This window comes from Gadus morhua, chromosome 7 (assembly GCF_902167405.1).
Source record: "Gadus morhua chromosome 7, gadMor3.0, whole genome shotgun sequence".
Taxonomy (NCBI): Eukaryota; Metazoa; Chordata; class Actinopteri; order Gadiformes; family Gadidae; genus Gadus; species Gadus morhua.
This window is the reverse complement of record NC_044054.1, coordinates 19,972,394-19,987,321: the sequence shown is the minus strand read 5'-3', so window position 1 is coordinate 19,987,321 and position 14,928 is coordinate 19,972,394. Positions and strand designations below refer to the sequence as shown.

The 14,928-nt window shown below is 51.2% G+C and overlaps 1 protein-coding gene across 1 annotated transcript in view; it reads right to left on the bottom strand.

Annotated features, from left to right (window-relative positions):
- nrip1b (nuclear receptor interacting protein 1b) overlaps positions 1-14,928 on the bottom strand; it is a 36,265-nt gene continuing 21,337 nt past the window's right edge. The window contains exon 2 of the mRNA XM_030360375.1: positions 1-6,178. Within this exon, the coding sequence (XP_030216235.1) occupies positions 2,062-5,721 (3,660 nt within the window). The 5' untranslated portion in view covers positions 5,722-6,178 and the 3' untranslated portion in view covers positions 1-2,061. The remainder of the gene's footprint in view (positions 6,179-14,928) is intronic.

Sequence of the window (14,928 nt, the reverse complement as noted above, 5' to 3'; positions counted from 1 at the left end):
TCATGCATTTTAGAACTTTATTTTTGAGATATCAGTGCAAATGAACACCAAAAATGACAACATAAAAAATGAAATTAGGTTTCATTTCTTCACATGGAAAAATGAAACACCTTTTTTTTTCAATTTGTTGCTACAAATGTATTTCTCAGATGCACAATGCATGTCTATGATTGTACGTCAATCCGCCATAACAGCCCCAAGCCCAGGTCACATCACAGAGCCTTTTCTTAACCAGTAACAGAAAAGAAATAAAAGAAAGATCACAAAAATATTCAATGCACATATATTTTCACACATCTTCGTCAACTTGCTCAATAGCCATGTGGTTATTTAGGGACTGTTCATATTCTAAACGAACCGCCTTGAGAAAAAAATAAAAATGAAGACCTATTTTAAGACTTGACATTTCCCACCCGACCCACCCACCCACCCCCCACCCCCCATCACCAGTAGGGATACACAGGTAGTTTCACCATGCGTCTGCATGCACCAAGCAGCAGTGACGAGTCAGACATATTGTTACACGACACAGCGCAGGATAGGATTATCAGTTACCACATTGAGACACATGCAAAGAACAAACCAACGAAAAGAAAACAAACGAAAAGAGATGGGCATAGCATCCTCTGCCTTTGTATGTACACTAGTACGCATATAATTCATATTTACATATTCAGGGAATTAAAAACTAGGGTAATATCTTTTTCTTCAACAATACAAAATAGTCATCTTTCATAATGAAAGTACTATTTACACAAATATATTTAACCATTGTGAAAATGTATTTGTATTAGAAGAAACATTATTCATAAGGTATATGTACTTAAAGTAATGGACAACACAGTGTGTGAAACTAAAACTGATACTGAGAAAAATACAGTACAATCAAAAATAAGGAGCTAGAAACCAGGTATCCCTCAAGACACCAGCATGTCTTGGTGAGTATTACAGGATTGGGGCAGGTACATAGATCCAGCTGCAATGGAAACTGTACCTATGCGTTTTTTTTCTTCTTCTTTATTTTCATGCAATTCTTCTGACATTTTATGACTTAAGAGACCGCCACAAAAAAGGTGTCCATACAGCACAAGAGTCAAGAAATGATTAAAGTCACAAACTGTCAAATTCTCAACATATAACAATACTGACATTGTTTATAACATGCCATGAACTTATCCGTAGGACACCAAAGACTAGAAACATATCAACAGTGCAAACTTTGGTCTGAATTTCGGACTATATGTAAAGATCCAACAGCTTGATGCCATGTCTGTGTGCATTGGCAAAATAGTGCTAGTTTACAATGAATGGGAAGGTGATAGTTTCTTGCCACTGCAACAAAGTGCACATTCCCCCAGTATAGACATGGAAATTTGCACTGTTGAAATTTAGTCTAACAAGTTCAATTCAGATCAAAGCAAATTACAATGAATTGTTGACCGCAATTTACTGTTTTATGATTTAACTTTTAAATAAACCATGATTCTTGAGGGAATCAGAGATGAAAATAACCAAAACATTCATCATTGGAATTATCTCTTCCGTTGCTGTGAATATAGTCTTTAGGGTCGTCCTTTAAATGTTTCTTGGTGTACTTCTTTGTAAAGGACTGCTGTGCTTACCCTAATTTATTTTATTCTGTACCAGATAAAAAACTGATTGGGACTGGTTTGAGAAAAAATCAGACAAATTGTACCCAATTTTTTAGGTGGACTTTGGAATTCAGAAGGTTAAATACAATTGCATGACTATCAGAAATGGAGGAAAATAGATCGGATGCTTCCATTATTTTGGTTTAATCGATTGACATTCTGCTAACATAGAGCTATTCTGTACCATTCAATAACCTAAACATTTTAAATAACAAAGTCATGATATATGTCTTTGAACTTGAACTTGCGCCAGTTTACAAAAAAAATCGTATATTCAGCATTCTGTCATTTCATTTCATTAAACTGCAAACCAATTTGGCAAGTCAGTAAAAAAGAACGAAAAAGTATAATTGTAATCTTTAGTCTTTTTTTTCTGTTTTGATAAAGGTTTCTACCTTAGATAAAACCTCTATTCAGATGATTGGCTCAGCCGCTGGCTCTTGTGGCTGTGCTTTTCATTGTGGGATGGCGAGTGTGGGGCGGAGCTCAGTTTGTGTTCATAAGCATGCACGTCACTGATTGGCTCCTCCTTAACGCGGACCATGGGCGGGTTCCCTTCTGTCTGATCCCTAGCCTCCTTCCTCAGCTGAGCACTACCCTTCTGCAACATGTAATAGAGGATAGGATTGGAGCGGGTCAGCCGTGGAGAGTCTGGGTTTGAGTCACAGCCCTCCGCCTCTTCCTCCTGCCCTGCCCACCGTGACGGGCTCTCTGGTTCTTGTTTGACCAGAGTTGGTGCATCCCTTTTCGGGGGTACTTGCCAAGGGCTAAGGTGGCTCACATTGCGTCCCCAGGGGGAGCGCAGAGGGATTTCGCAGGCTGGAGGCGTTGGCAGGGGTCTGAGGTTACCTGGGAGCCCCGAACTGAGTGAGCTGTGGGGCTGCCATGGTGATTGGAGGAAGTTGTGGTTGTTGTGGGTGGGCTGACTGAGGATGCTTCCGTTGGCCTTGCCATTGGTCTGCAGCACTGAGGGGCTGGGTGCACCCCTGGACTGCTGGGACAGTTCCTTCAGGCAGTTATCAGACAGCAGAAGCTGTTTAAGCACGTTGAATCCACGGCTTTCTCTGGCAAGGTATTCACTTGGGGGACTGCCGCTTAGAGCTTCCTCCTCCTTGGGCCTCCTTTGTTGAGGAGGATCCTCCTGGAAAGGAGATGGGCGAGTGTTGCCTCCATCCCCGCTATCCACTGCCCTTGGGGACCTGATACTGTGGACGCTGTCGGTCACATCAGGGAACGGGCGTCTTTTCTTTGGGCTGGGCCCGTGGTAATCCCTCTGTTCCTCCTTCACCGGTCTGGGCTGTGTCTCTGTCTGCATAGCAGCACTGCTGTAGTATGTAGCATTCTGTTGTTTCAGGAGCTGACTGAGAAGGCCATATTTGGCAATGACCTCTGCAGGCCGTGGCTCTGTTTTAAAGTCATGTGGGGGGTCTGGGGTAGGGCTGTTTTTGTCAGGGCCCCCCCTTCTCTTTCTGACCACTGAATCCACGGAGGTGGCCGGAGATCGAGCCACTTCCTCTTCGGCCTCTGTTTTGACCTTGACGTCTACAGCGGGGCCGTTAGAGCTGTCACAGATGACCGAGGTGCCGAAGCTTTTCTCAAAGCTCATCCCGGGCCACTCCACTGTCCTCAGCGCACCTCCAGCCACAGGTCTGTCTTTGCGGTGAACCGTGGCTGCGGCCGAGCCTGTTCCTAGCAACAGCTGCAGCACTGTGCGCCTCTCTAGAAGGTTCTCAATCTGGGAGGATGGGGGAGAGGCCTCACTGCGGCTGAACGGCGTGCCACTGCCTGAGGGCCTTTCGGACAAAGGAGTGGTGGTGTTCCTGTGGATGGGGGCACTGAGTCTCTCCAACAGTACTAGGGGCTTTCCAACTTCCACATCCTGGCCCTGAACTTTGCTTAGGGGCATTGGCGGAGATGGTGACGCCGTACCACACTGGGCCAAATTCTGCAACAATTTACTGGCACTGAAGGCTGGCTCCGAAGCCTTCTCAGCAGGGAAGGATTTAGATTTGCACAAATCCAGTGGGCTGGATTGAATGTGGGGGGAGGGGGAGGAATGAAGCGACAGTGAGCCGCCGGGGTCTCGGCTGAGGGAACAGCGGGACTGGGCCGAAGCTCCTAGCTTTTCCAAGGGGCTCTTTGTCCTGGATTCATCCCAGGCCAAAAGTTCATCGGCTGGCTCCCGAGACATGGTGGCCATGGTCACGTCAAGTGGCAAATCCTCATTAGCTGCACATCTATTCCCCTTGTTGTCATTATTCCTGCGTTCAAGGAGGAGCTGCATGAGAGTGACCTTAGAATGTGATTTAATGTCTGGCTTCGATTCAGGCTCATGGCTCTTGGGGCCCTGCGACCAGGATGGCTCTGGTTTCCACTTGTTTATCAGCGTTTCGGTCAGCTTGTCTAAGGAAGATGTGTTGTAGGAGGAGGATGGAGAGGCAAAGGAGGAAGAGGCAGAGGGGACAACAGCACTGGGGGATGAGAAGGTTACAGAGGAACAGTGAGCAGAGGGAGGGGGTGAGAACGCAGCAGGGGCAGATGAGAAGACTGTGGAGGAGGAGGACAACGAGGAGGAGGAGGAGGAGGAGGAAGAGGTGGTGGCGGTGGTGGTGTTGACCTTGTATCCGGAGGCGTGGGCATTGGCCCGGCCTCTCAATGAGAGGTCGATGGGCGAGCTGCTTGAGTAGGTGCTCTCGGCGTCACTGCTGTCCTTGGCCACGCTCCTCTCTTGAGTCGAGCACTCGCTGTCGGAGGTGACCGAGGAAGAGCCACTGGGCGGCAGGAGGCCACAGCTCTCCTCCAGGTGGCCGTTCTTGGTCAGCTGCTTCTGGTTGTTGTGGTTGTTGAGAAGCAGCAGCAGCAAACTGCTGCAGGTCTGTGGGGGGCGCATGGGACGGGAGTCAAAGCCCCGCTTTTCCCTGGGTTGCTGGCTCGGGACGTGGCTGACACCCTGGGCGACTGGGGGAGGGGAGGTCTGGCTCTGGCTGCGACTGTGGAGCAGGGAAGGGCTCTGAGGGCAGGAATGGGCCATACGTGGGAGTGTTGGAGTAGCCGTGTTTGTTGACGTCTTCCCGTTCTGGGTGGTGAGGGGGCTTAATCCATCTTGGGCTACAGGAGGAGCCTCTCCTGCGCTGGGTGGCCTTTTGCCCTGACCTAGCTGCTGTGTTGCCATGGCAGCGAGCCGTTCGCTGGCAGAGCGGCCCGAGAGCTGGGCTTTCAGCGCATGCTCACGGGAGTATTGCTGCAGGTGGGCCTCGCTGGAGAGCAACAGTGCCAGCTGACTGCAGGCCACGCTGGGTTTGGGTGAGGGAGCCGGGCTTGAGCGAATCTTCACCATGTTGGCAACGGCCTTGAGGCGCTCGGCGCAGGACACGGTCTCGGTCGACACGGGAGCAGATGGAGGCGTGGCGCTGTGTGCCGAGCGCGGTGACTCTGGAGGTCTGTCCTGGTTGTGTCCGCGGCGGCTGTAAGGCGTGTTGCTATGATTCTGCAGTTTATTTTTCCTCATCAGTCCCTTCAAGCGGCTTGATGCCGTGCCATAAACAGGAAGCGGCTCTTTCTCTGTGGCGGGGGCCTTGGGTGGTGGGGAACACTCACTGGCTGGCTTATTGGCATGCTGGGACAAGGCCACGCTCTGCAACCGGGAGCTGAAGGACTGGAGCAGGGAGGCCAGCAGGGTGCTCTCCCCGGCATGTGGAGAGCCCTCCCGGTTTCCGTTCTGCAAACCTCCCCCTTGGCCATTTAGTTCCGCCGAAGGGGGGCTCACGCGTTGGTTCACTGGCTCGTTCCAGACCCCGGAGCGCAGCAGACGGGCCTTCTTCAGGTTCTGCGAGACACCCAGTGAGGGCCCGTTGGTCCCGGCCTTGGGTGTGGCAGGGCCGTGGTTAGGCAGCTGGAAGGAGCCTCCCACCTTGTCGGCCTGCTCCTGGTTGTGGTGGGCTGCCTCCGACCTCCTGCTCGCCGTGGCCCCGGACCCGGTCACCACCGGATGCATCAGTAAACCTTCCAGATAAGTTAGAACAGCTGAATCCTTGTGTGTCTCAGGGCCAGGCTCCTCCCCATGAGTCATGTTCAATACTAGGAGTCCCTCGTATGGTTTGGCAATGCTACTGGGAAAGCAATGTCCACTGGATCATTTGACTGACAGTGGCATGTACTTCCGAAGAACAGAGAAACAGAAGGTAAGCAGTTGCCGCCCAGAATGAGTCCAGCGGGGGTTGGTACGAGGATCCACTGACTAGATGTGTCTCTTTATACAGTCAGCAGGGCAATGAAACTGCCAACACACGTAGAGCCATTCTAGGGCAAGAGGGCCCTACTGGCACTGCTCTGTGCCTCTGAACAGTGGTTGATCCCAGAAGGCCCCGGCTCCGGGCTTGTGCGAGAGGAACGTAGCAGTCAGCAGGATTTCTCCACAGAGTTTCTGTTGACACATTCCATTGCTCAGGAGGATAGTTACTCCCAAACCTTCGGGGGCTTCTTATGGTGGCACCCTTTCAGCTTTACCAGTCGCCCATCGAGGGGACCTATGGGAGAGGGGGAGAGAAGAAAAGAAAAAAGGCATGAGAAGAGGAGATTTGCACGTCGGCAGCACATCACATTCATTTCTACACCGTGTCTGCCATCTCTGTTACTTAGCAACATTTCAGATTGACTGCACACGGCTCCCCTCTCACGGCTACCCGCCCCGCCGCCCCCTCCCTCACCGGCGACACATGTAGATTAGTTCTGATTGGATCCAAATTGAAAATCTGAGCCCACTACCTTGAAAACATTCAGGTCTCAAGCTATAAGCCCCCCCTCCCCCCACTCACCGCAAGCCCTCCCTCAACCTCCCCCCTCGCTGGAACGCCTTTCAAGAGTGAAGGGCCAGTGAGAGCGGTGAATAAATTCCTGTGCAGCTTGTCATTTCTTTGGATTACCCTCCCTCCCGTCTCCCTCCCCTGCCTCCATCTCCTTCTCATGCACTTGAGCAGCAGCTCGCATGACAAAACCCTGGCAGGTGGTCACATTCAGCGACAGCCATGCGCACCTACGCTGTCCACAACCACACCGAGGAATGGACAAACACCATCAATTCATTTATTTTTGTATTTTATGCATGTGAAACGTAGGATTTTCCTATCCGTTGCATGTGTGTCAGTAGTATCTGTACTATAGTTATTCTGTGATTGCGTTCACTAGTATGTTGCTGTGATATTTATTTACACTTCACTCCACCTAAACCTCCAATCAACGTATTTTATCTTAACCGAAGCGATTGGTTTGTTTACCGGTACCGCATCAGTGACATCCGTCCGACACGCACGACGGGACCCTTCAATGTATAGTGTTTATTTGTTTGTGAGCGTGCGGTTGGAAGGGGGGGGGGGGGGGTGGTAGAGAATGATCAGGTGGACCTGTCACGCCACACGCCAATGACGCCGGCACCACTGACACCAGGGGGTCGAGCTCCGTTTTCCTGGTTGCTATAACGATGTCATCGGCCCTGCCCTCGGAGACCTCCGCTCTGAACCCTGTCAGCGTGGTTTCCGTGGATACGCGGACACCTCTGACAACCGCGGTCGAGTCCCGTAAAGGTTAATTAATACAGCGAGCTACCACCTCGCCTCGGCTGGCGCCCCGCGTCCTTCCCCTGACGCTCCTCTCACCTCGGATGTCCGCCACGGGCGCTACACACAGTAGGTCACATGACGGCGGGGGGGGGGGGGATTACGAGGGGGAGAAGGCCGTTCCTCCGGGGATAGCAGCATAGTTGCTAGTTTAACTACTGCACAGAGAGATACGCAGCAAACAAAGAAGGCCGTAAATAGAAAGACAAAGTGGGAGTCAAACCTGGATGGATTTAATCGTGAGGGCAAAGTCTTCTGATTGGCAAACATGGTGAACCCTTTTAATGCCACCTAATAACAAGCTGGGATCAGGGACTGAATTAAAGTGGGTTGGCGTCGTTTCATGAAGTCTAAATGATAGGGCAACGATAATTGTGAATAAGCAATGGGAGGAAGTAGAACGCCTCCACTGGGGGCATTTAGTGCAATGCCCCTCAAGTGAAATTTTTGCATCAAGTTCAGGTGCTCTGAATGAGTCCCTCTAGGATTTCAACATGAATAAAAGTGAAGTAGTTCATCGGCATCCATTACAGTTCAAGACCGGCTGTAAGCCGCTGACCTGTATCTGACAACAACAGAAACCAACCTGGTCACCCGGGGCCATCTGACGTCTGTTTTCCCCGCTAATCTAAAATGGCGGGATTAAGGCTATTTTCCCGCCAGTCAGCTTTCTGCTGCTTAAACAGAACGTCCTCTAACCCAGAGTTGATTCAGTAAACACCCCCCCTCCCCTACCCCAACACAGTTAATTTAGAGGACTAATTTAGTAGCCTCGATGTATCCCTGTCAATGGAACGAAAAAAAACGAACGCACATGCAAATGACAGACGAGACAGTGACACGGCGGTGGCATTAGAAACACTGCTAAGCTCTTTATTGTTGGCAGTGAACCTGCGGTATTAGAGATGACCTTGTTTATGCCTCTGTCCAAACAAAAGTTCAATACAGCAGAACGGCAGGATATAAAGGGCACCAAGGCCGCTATGGCACAAAGTCTGACACGTATTCAGAGTGCATGAAAGAACCTCCATATACACCAGAAAGGACTAGTCAGCCTTTTGAAAAAAGAAAAAAAAAAAGAAAAAAAAAGTTGGGACCTTCAAGCTTTTTTGAAAGACACATGTAATGGCGGAGGCGGATGTCAAAAAAGCCCTACAAAGGCAAGGGCGAGACAAAATATGTTCTCAGTGCCGACCGCGCACTGTGAACAAATAAATGACCTCAATATCAGGGAGGCCGTCCTCTGAAGCAAGGGGCCCCTAAAGCATATAGGGGGGGGCCCTCCTCTCTCAGGACGTGTGACCTGTGTATTACTATTACATTACCCCCAACCCCACCACCACCCAGACACACACACACACACACACACAAATGGTATACGTTGAGAAGGACCTTACACAACTGTTTACATCTCATCTGGCGATGACACCCTCCAAAAGGCTGACGCCCTTCGTCACCCCAACCTCTTGAACAACCACCATCAAGAACCCCCTTCCCCCCCTCTCTCCTTACCCCACACGCCTCTTCCCTCGATGAGCAGCTCTACAGTTAGCCTGGTGATTATCCATTGTCTCTGACAATGTCAGCCAATGACAAAGCAGCCGCATTCCGAAGTGATTTTTACTACAGCCACGCGTAGGGCAAGTGTTGTGGTTTCTCTCTCTCTCTCTCTCTCTCTCTCTCTCTCTCTCTCTCTCTCTCTCTCTCTCTCTCTCTCTCTCTCTCTCTCTCTCTCTCTCTCTCTCTCTCTCTCTCTCTCTCTCATTTCCTTCGGAGGGGATACAAACAAGAAAGCAACTGCCAACCCTTCCTAAGTGAAAGACCCCTAAAGTCAGAGAGTCTGCCCTCCAGACCTTTCCTCCTGCCTGTTTTCCAGATCACCACCTCCTTTCCCCCACACACACACGCTCTCTCATACACACACACACTCTCACACACACGCACCCCACCAAGACGGTTCCCACCATTTTCCATTTTATTCCCTTCCTATGCGAATGCTTAAATGACCTTCATTGTCAGGAACGGTAATCCATTTAGGGCATTTAAAATGTATGAGACCAAACAAAATAATTAAAAACTGTGGGGATGGGGGTGGGGGGAGGTTGTTGGGGTGGTGGAAGGGTGGGAGGGCACGAGAGCAGCAGTTACAGTCAAGGTCACCTATGGCCGCCAAGGTCTTTTTCCACGCCGCGCAACAGCTGGCGTCCATGCAAAGCTCAGGGCGTTAATAAAAAGTGACAACGTTGCCCGGGCTGGTGTGTAATACTAATGTCTGACACCCGGCTGGCAGATGTGTTCCCCCCGCATTAAAGGGGAGTCAAGGTTAAAGGAATTTAAAGAGAGGAGGCGATGCCTAAACACTATTATATCGTGTAATCTCCCGCCTGGCCCGACGGCACATCCTCCTGCGCCGGGCTAGCTCGCACACGCGCCGCGACCGGACGCTAGTTTGTTCAAATTCCATATGGCCCCGCCGTGATTAAATAAGACAAAACATAAGCCACCCCGACCGAATGTGCTTGTTCCTCCCCGAGAACGCCACTGCCAAGCGGCCCGGCTCGGCACGCCGTGGGCACGGCGGTGAAGTCACATCAGAAGCGCTCTAGCTCACCTTGAGAGAGGTAAACAAGGGAGGAACATGCCACTTGAACAGCGGGAGGTCCGCAACAAGTATCTGCACTCACAGATAAGTCGTGGAGGACAAAGTCACACAAAGAAATGCATTACACACACACACACACACACACACACACACACACACACACACGCACCCACCACCCACAGGCAGGCGCCCACGCACACACCCAAGTGCACGTACCCACACACACACACACACACACACACACACACATACAATTGCAGGCGAGCACACACACACACACAAAAACAATGAGAAGTAGGGCAGTGTGACCCACTTCCAAGGATGCATTGACCAAACAAGTCATGCACAGCACATGCGTCTCCATTTCTACAGAGATAAAGAGTGAAATAGAGAAAGACGCATACACGCACACACATACACCATGACGTTACACCACACAAAAGGATATATGATACACAGATACTGAAAGGTCACACCTCTCGGGCTGAAGGCAGCACAGGTTACATGGGAGTGGTGCGTGCCGTGAAGCAACCTTTGAGGGACAGACAAGTAGAAGAGGAGGGCAGTGAAGGCGCCGGGAGCCTGGGTTGGCCCCTGGACAAGTGCCGCGAGGGGCCGCACACACACACACACACACACACACACACACACACACACACACACACACACACACACACACACACACACACACACACACACACACACACACACACACACACACACACACACACACACACACACAGGTGACTCAGCTGAAGGATTCAGAGCACCAGCTGAATGGACTCCCCACCCCCCAACTCTCTACACACCCACACGCACACCCACCCACCCCCCACACCCACACAAACACCCACACAAACACACACACACACACCCCATCAGCACCATACCTTGCCCAGGGTGGCGCAGATGTGCTTCCGGAAAAAAAATGGTGTTTACAGTGCATGATAAATATTTGGGTGTCATTCGGGAGACCCACCCATGGGCCATTTCCTGAGTCGCCTGGAATAACTGTGTTGGTATAAAAAAAGACACACACACAAACACAACAGCACAATTATTGAAACACGCATCCCCTCCTAATGAGCCGTAGCGTCTATCCATCTCAACCCGATTCGTTTCTATTTGAGATCGAGATAATCTTTCGTTTACATTGTCTGCTCCAAAGCGGTGCCCATTTCCTCTCAGACGACATTTGTAAACATTAGAGAGGAACTGTGGGGGGAATGAGACCATATGATTGGCTCCAGGGTCGCGGTGCCAACTTGGGCGGGGTACACGGAGGCCTTTGAAGCTCACCGCGGAGGAAAGCGTGGGCTGCATCGCCACAGAGATCAAAGACACACCCTCTTATGGCGGGTCGTCGGCAGCGAACAAAATCTCCGCCTGTTAAATGAACCGTTTGTATACAAGACCGCGCTGGCTGATTGGTAGTAGGGACAATCTGGGACATGTTTTTGGGAGCGAGACGCTGTCTGACAGAGGTTTATGTGGGAGGAAGAATAGCATCATAACCTCATCCTCAAACTGCCTTTTGGTTGTTTTTGTTACCGTAGTGTTTATATTGCTGTCCCCAATCCACTTTTTGTAGTTTGTTAATCATGATTGAGTGCTGTTTGATTGTGTTGTAAGACTGTGGAATTGGAGGTGAGAGGGGATCATCCAATTGGATTTATAAACACAGTCAAACACTGCTTTTTGTGGCAATCGTACTGAGAATATGAGAAGGTCTTGGAAGTATTGCTATGGTAGGGTTACCAACTGGTAATGGGTTTAATTTATGGCACACACATTGCGTGGGTGGTTGCGTGTGTGTGTGTGTGTGACTTATTATGCACACCACAGAAAAAAAAACGCTGTCGAGAAAAGCACCATCAGCTTGTTGCAAGCAATTAGGCGTCTCACTCAAATCCAATGCGAGTGCTTTAGTGTCTCCAGGGGAATGGAACCGGCAACCTCCCTTAGCCTGAGATAGTACTCATGGCTAAAAGTGCACGGACACGCTGCCCAGCGGCGGACCCACCGAGAATAAACCCAATTGTCCGGCCAGCATCGATGCACCTCTGGAAAAAGAGGGGGAAAAACAAAAACCCTCCACAGTGTTCCAGTGCCTCTGGCTCTTTAAGTGCTACTTGTACGATTTCAGCGCTAGGCCGGGATCACCTTGATCTCTCTTTGAACCCCAGGTAAACCCATATGACACGGAGGTGGGGGACAAAAACACGTATTCACCCCCGGCCTTGTCCTCGGCTCACCCTCTAAGCCTCATTGTTAAATACAGCAGGAGTCTGCTCCACGCGCTAACAATAGCAGGGTCAGGCCCGCTCTAAAGGGAGGAGAGATTTGGGCCGGCTGCCGTTTGTTTGTGTCCGCCATAAAGCCATCCCACCTGGCTGGCGCGCCACTTAGGCGTGGAGAACTCCCAACTGAAACACGATGTGTTGTTTTCGCCATTCGGGGAGGAGGAGGAGGAGGAAGAGGAGGCGGAGGAGGAGTAGGAGTGTGTGGCAGGCCTCTGTTTGCAGGATAGGCTTACATTGTTAGGTGATTACCACCCCCTCGCTTCTCAATGTTATTTCAGTAGCTCGGCGGCAGAGATATGCACCTTCTTAAGAAATGTGTTTTACCCCCGGTAATTGTGTTTTTCATTGTTGCCGGCTCTGATCGCAGCCAGCCGGCGCACCGACTCTTGCAGGAAATTATCCCGCCGCGCCTCGGCCCACCGGCGGCCATTAAACTAGCCGAGAGAGACAAGGCCAGTGCGCCAGTGGCGCGTTGTTATCTAGCCGTAACGAAGGAGTGGGAGGCGGTGGAAGCAGATCTGGAGGGTAAACACCAGGGAAGGCGCAACATCGCTATGAAATGGACATTGTTTTTTTAAATAAACGCTAAGCTAACATAAGCTACCCAAGGCCACGCGCTGACGGGCACTGGGCTCCGGTCCGAGCGTTGTTTGTGGGCGACGTGTAGGCAGGCGGGAGGGCAGGCAGGCACCACGGGCCTCTCTCTCGCTCCCCCTCACTCACCCCATACCTTGTCATCCTTAGCAGTGGAGGCTGATACAGGTAAAGTGCAGTAATCAATTTGCTCTACTGGCGGGAGAGCTCCCTACGAATACTAATCAACCTCCTACCTCCTTCCCCAACCCCACGCACACACACATAAACAACCCCCCCCCACCCCACCCCACCCCCAACCCCCAAAACACACACACACACACACACACACACACACACACACACACACACACACACACAGACACACACACACACACACACACACACACACACACACACACACACACACACACACACACACACACACACACACAAACACCTCCAGCGCCTGCCTTTCTCCTTTGTCGTTCACCTTTCTCATGGCTCTCATATACAGCCCCCCCCCCCCCCCCCCCCCCCCCCCCCCCCCCCCCTCCCCAGCGCCTGTGGCCCAGACCTGACCAAACGCTAAAGGAGGGCAGGATGTCTTCTGTGCAGATAACTGCTGCCACTAATCAGGCCTACGTGCACCGGGCCGTGGGATTAAAAGAGCCAGCACAGCTTGACTCAGGCGCTGAATGGCGGCACGTAACACGGGGCTTTGAGAGCACACAGGCGTGCACACACACACACACGCTTGCGCGCACACACAGACACACACACACACAAAGAAGGAACAGCAATAGCACAAGAGGCTGCAAATGGAAACCTACGGGAACGCGGCAATATCTCGCCCCCGGAAACACACAAACATAAGCGGGATGCCATACCACCAACAAGGTCAAAAAGACAGAAAAACACACACACACACACACACACACACACACACACACACACACACACACACACACACACACACACACACACACACACACACACACACACACACACACACACACACACACACACACGTGAGAAGATGACATCTAAATGTATATCAGCCAACCAAAACAATAGAGAGATTCCCTGCCTGGCAGTGAGAGCAGCCCCGTTTGGAGCACATCTCCATCATGGACGAGGAACAAACGGAGTACAGCTGTGAGCTGACACACAGCGTAATTCCCCCTCGCTGTTCATTTGAAGCGGAGGCTTACAAGGAGAGGGGCTGGTGGCGGAGTGGAGGAGGGCTGTCTTTGCACCATATCAAACACATACCCAAGTTGCCTCCAGGCTGTGGCGGAGCTCGCGAGCATGAACACACACACACACACACACACACACACACACACACACACACACACACACACACACACACACACACACACACACACACACACACACACACACACACACACACACACAGCATAGGCGGGAGTGAGAGACAGAGAGTGAGAGAGAAATGAGTGTTAAAAAGAGAGCGAGCAGGGAGCGAGTATTGGGGAGAGAGAGAGAGAGAGAGGGGGGAGATGGAGAGCGGACACCATGCTTTGCATCAGCAGGGATATTTCATTATGTACATAACGAGTGCCATTAATCGCTCTTAACAAGAGGACACAACCTCACCTTGGCAGTCTCACACGCAACCGCCGGCGCGAGTGGGTGGGGGGGGGGGACATGCAAAACATCTGAAGGGGGCGTTCAAAATTTTAATTCACGGGTTTTTTTTCTATCCGGTAGTCGTTTGTTATCATTTTGTCCCCCGTCGCAAGGTCCATATCAGAGCTTTGAGGCCCGAGGGGCCACGCAGGAGCCTGCAACGCTCTGACACACACACACACACACACACACACACACACACACACACACACACACACACACACACACACACACACACACACACACACACACACACACACACACACACACAAATGGAACGTGAAGGGGCATAAATATGGCCAGGGGATAGGTGGTACGAAAATGCCGCAGTGACTACGGATGTGTGTGCGTGTGTGTGTATACGCGTGTGCTTGGTGTGTCAGTCGGGGGTGAGTGTGTGTATGCCCTTGACACACTGACATAGGGGGCGTCAGTCATGTGACACTCCTGTCATTCGTTCCGCCTTCATCATCACCCCCCCCCCCCCCCCCCCCCCCCCCCCTCACCCCCTCCTCTTCCATCCCGAACCT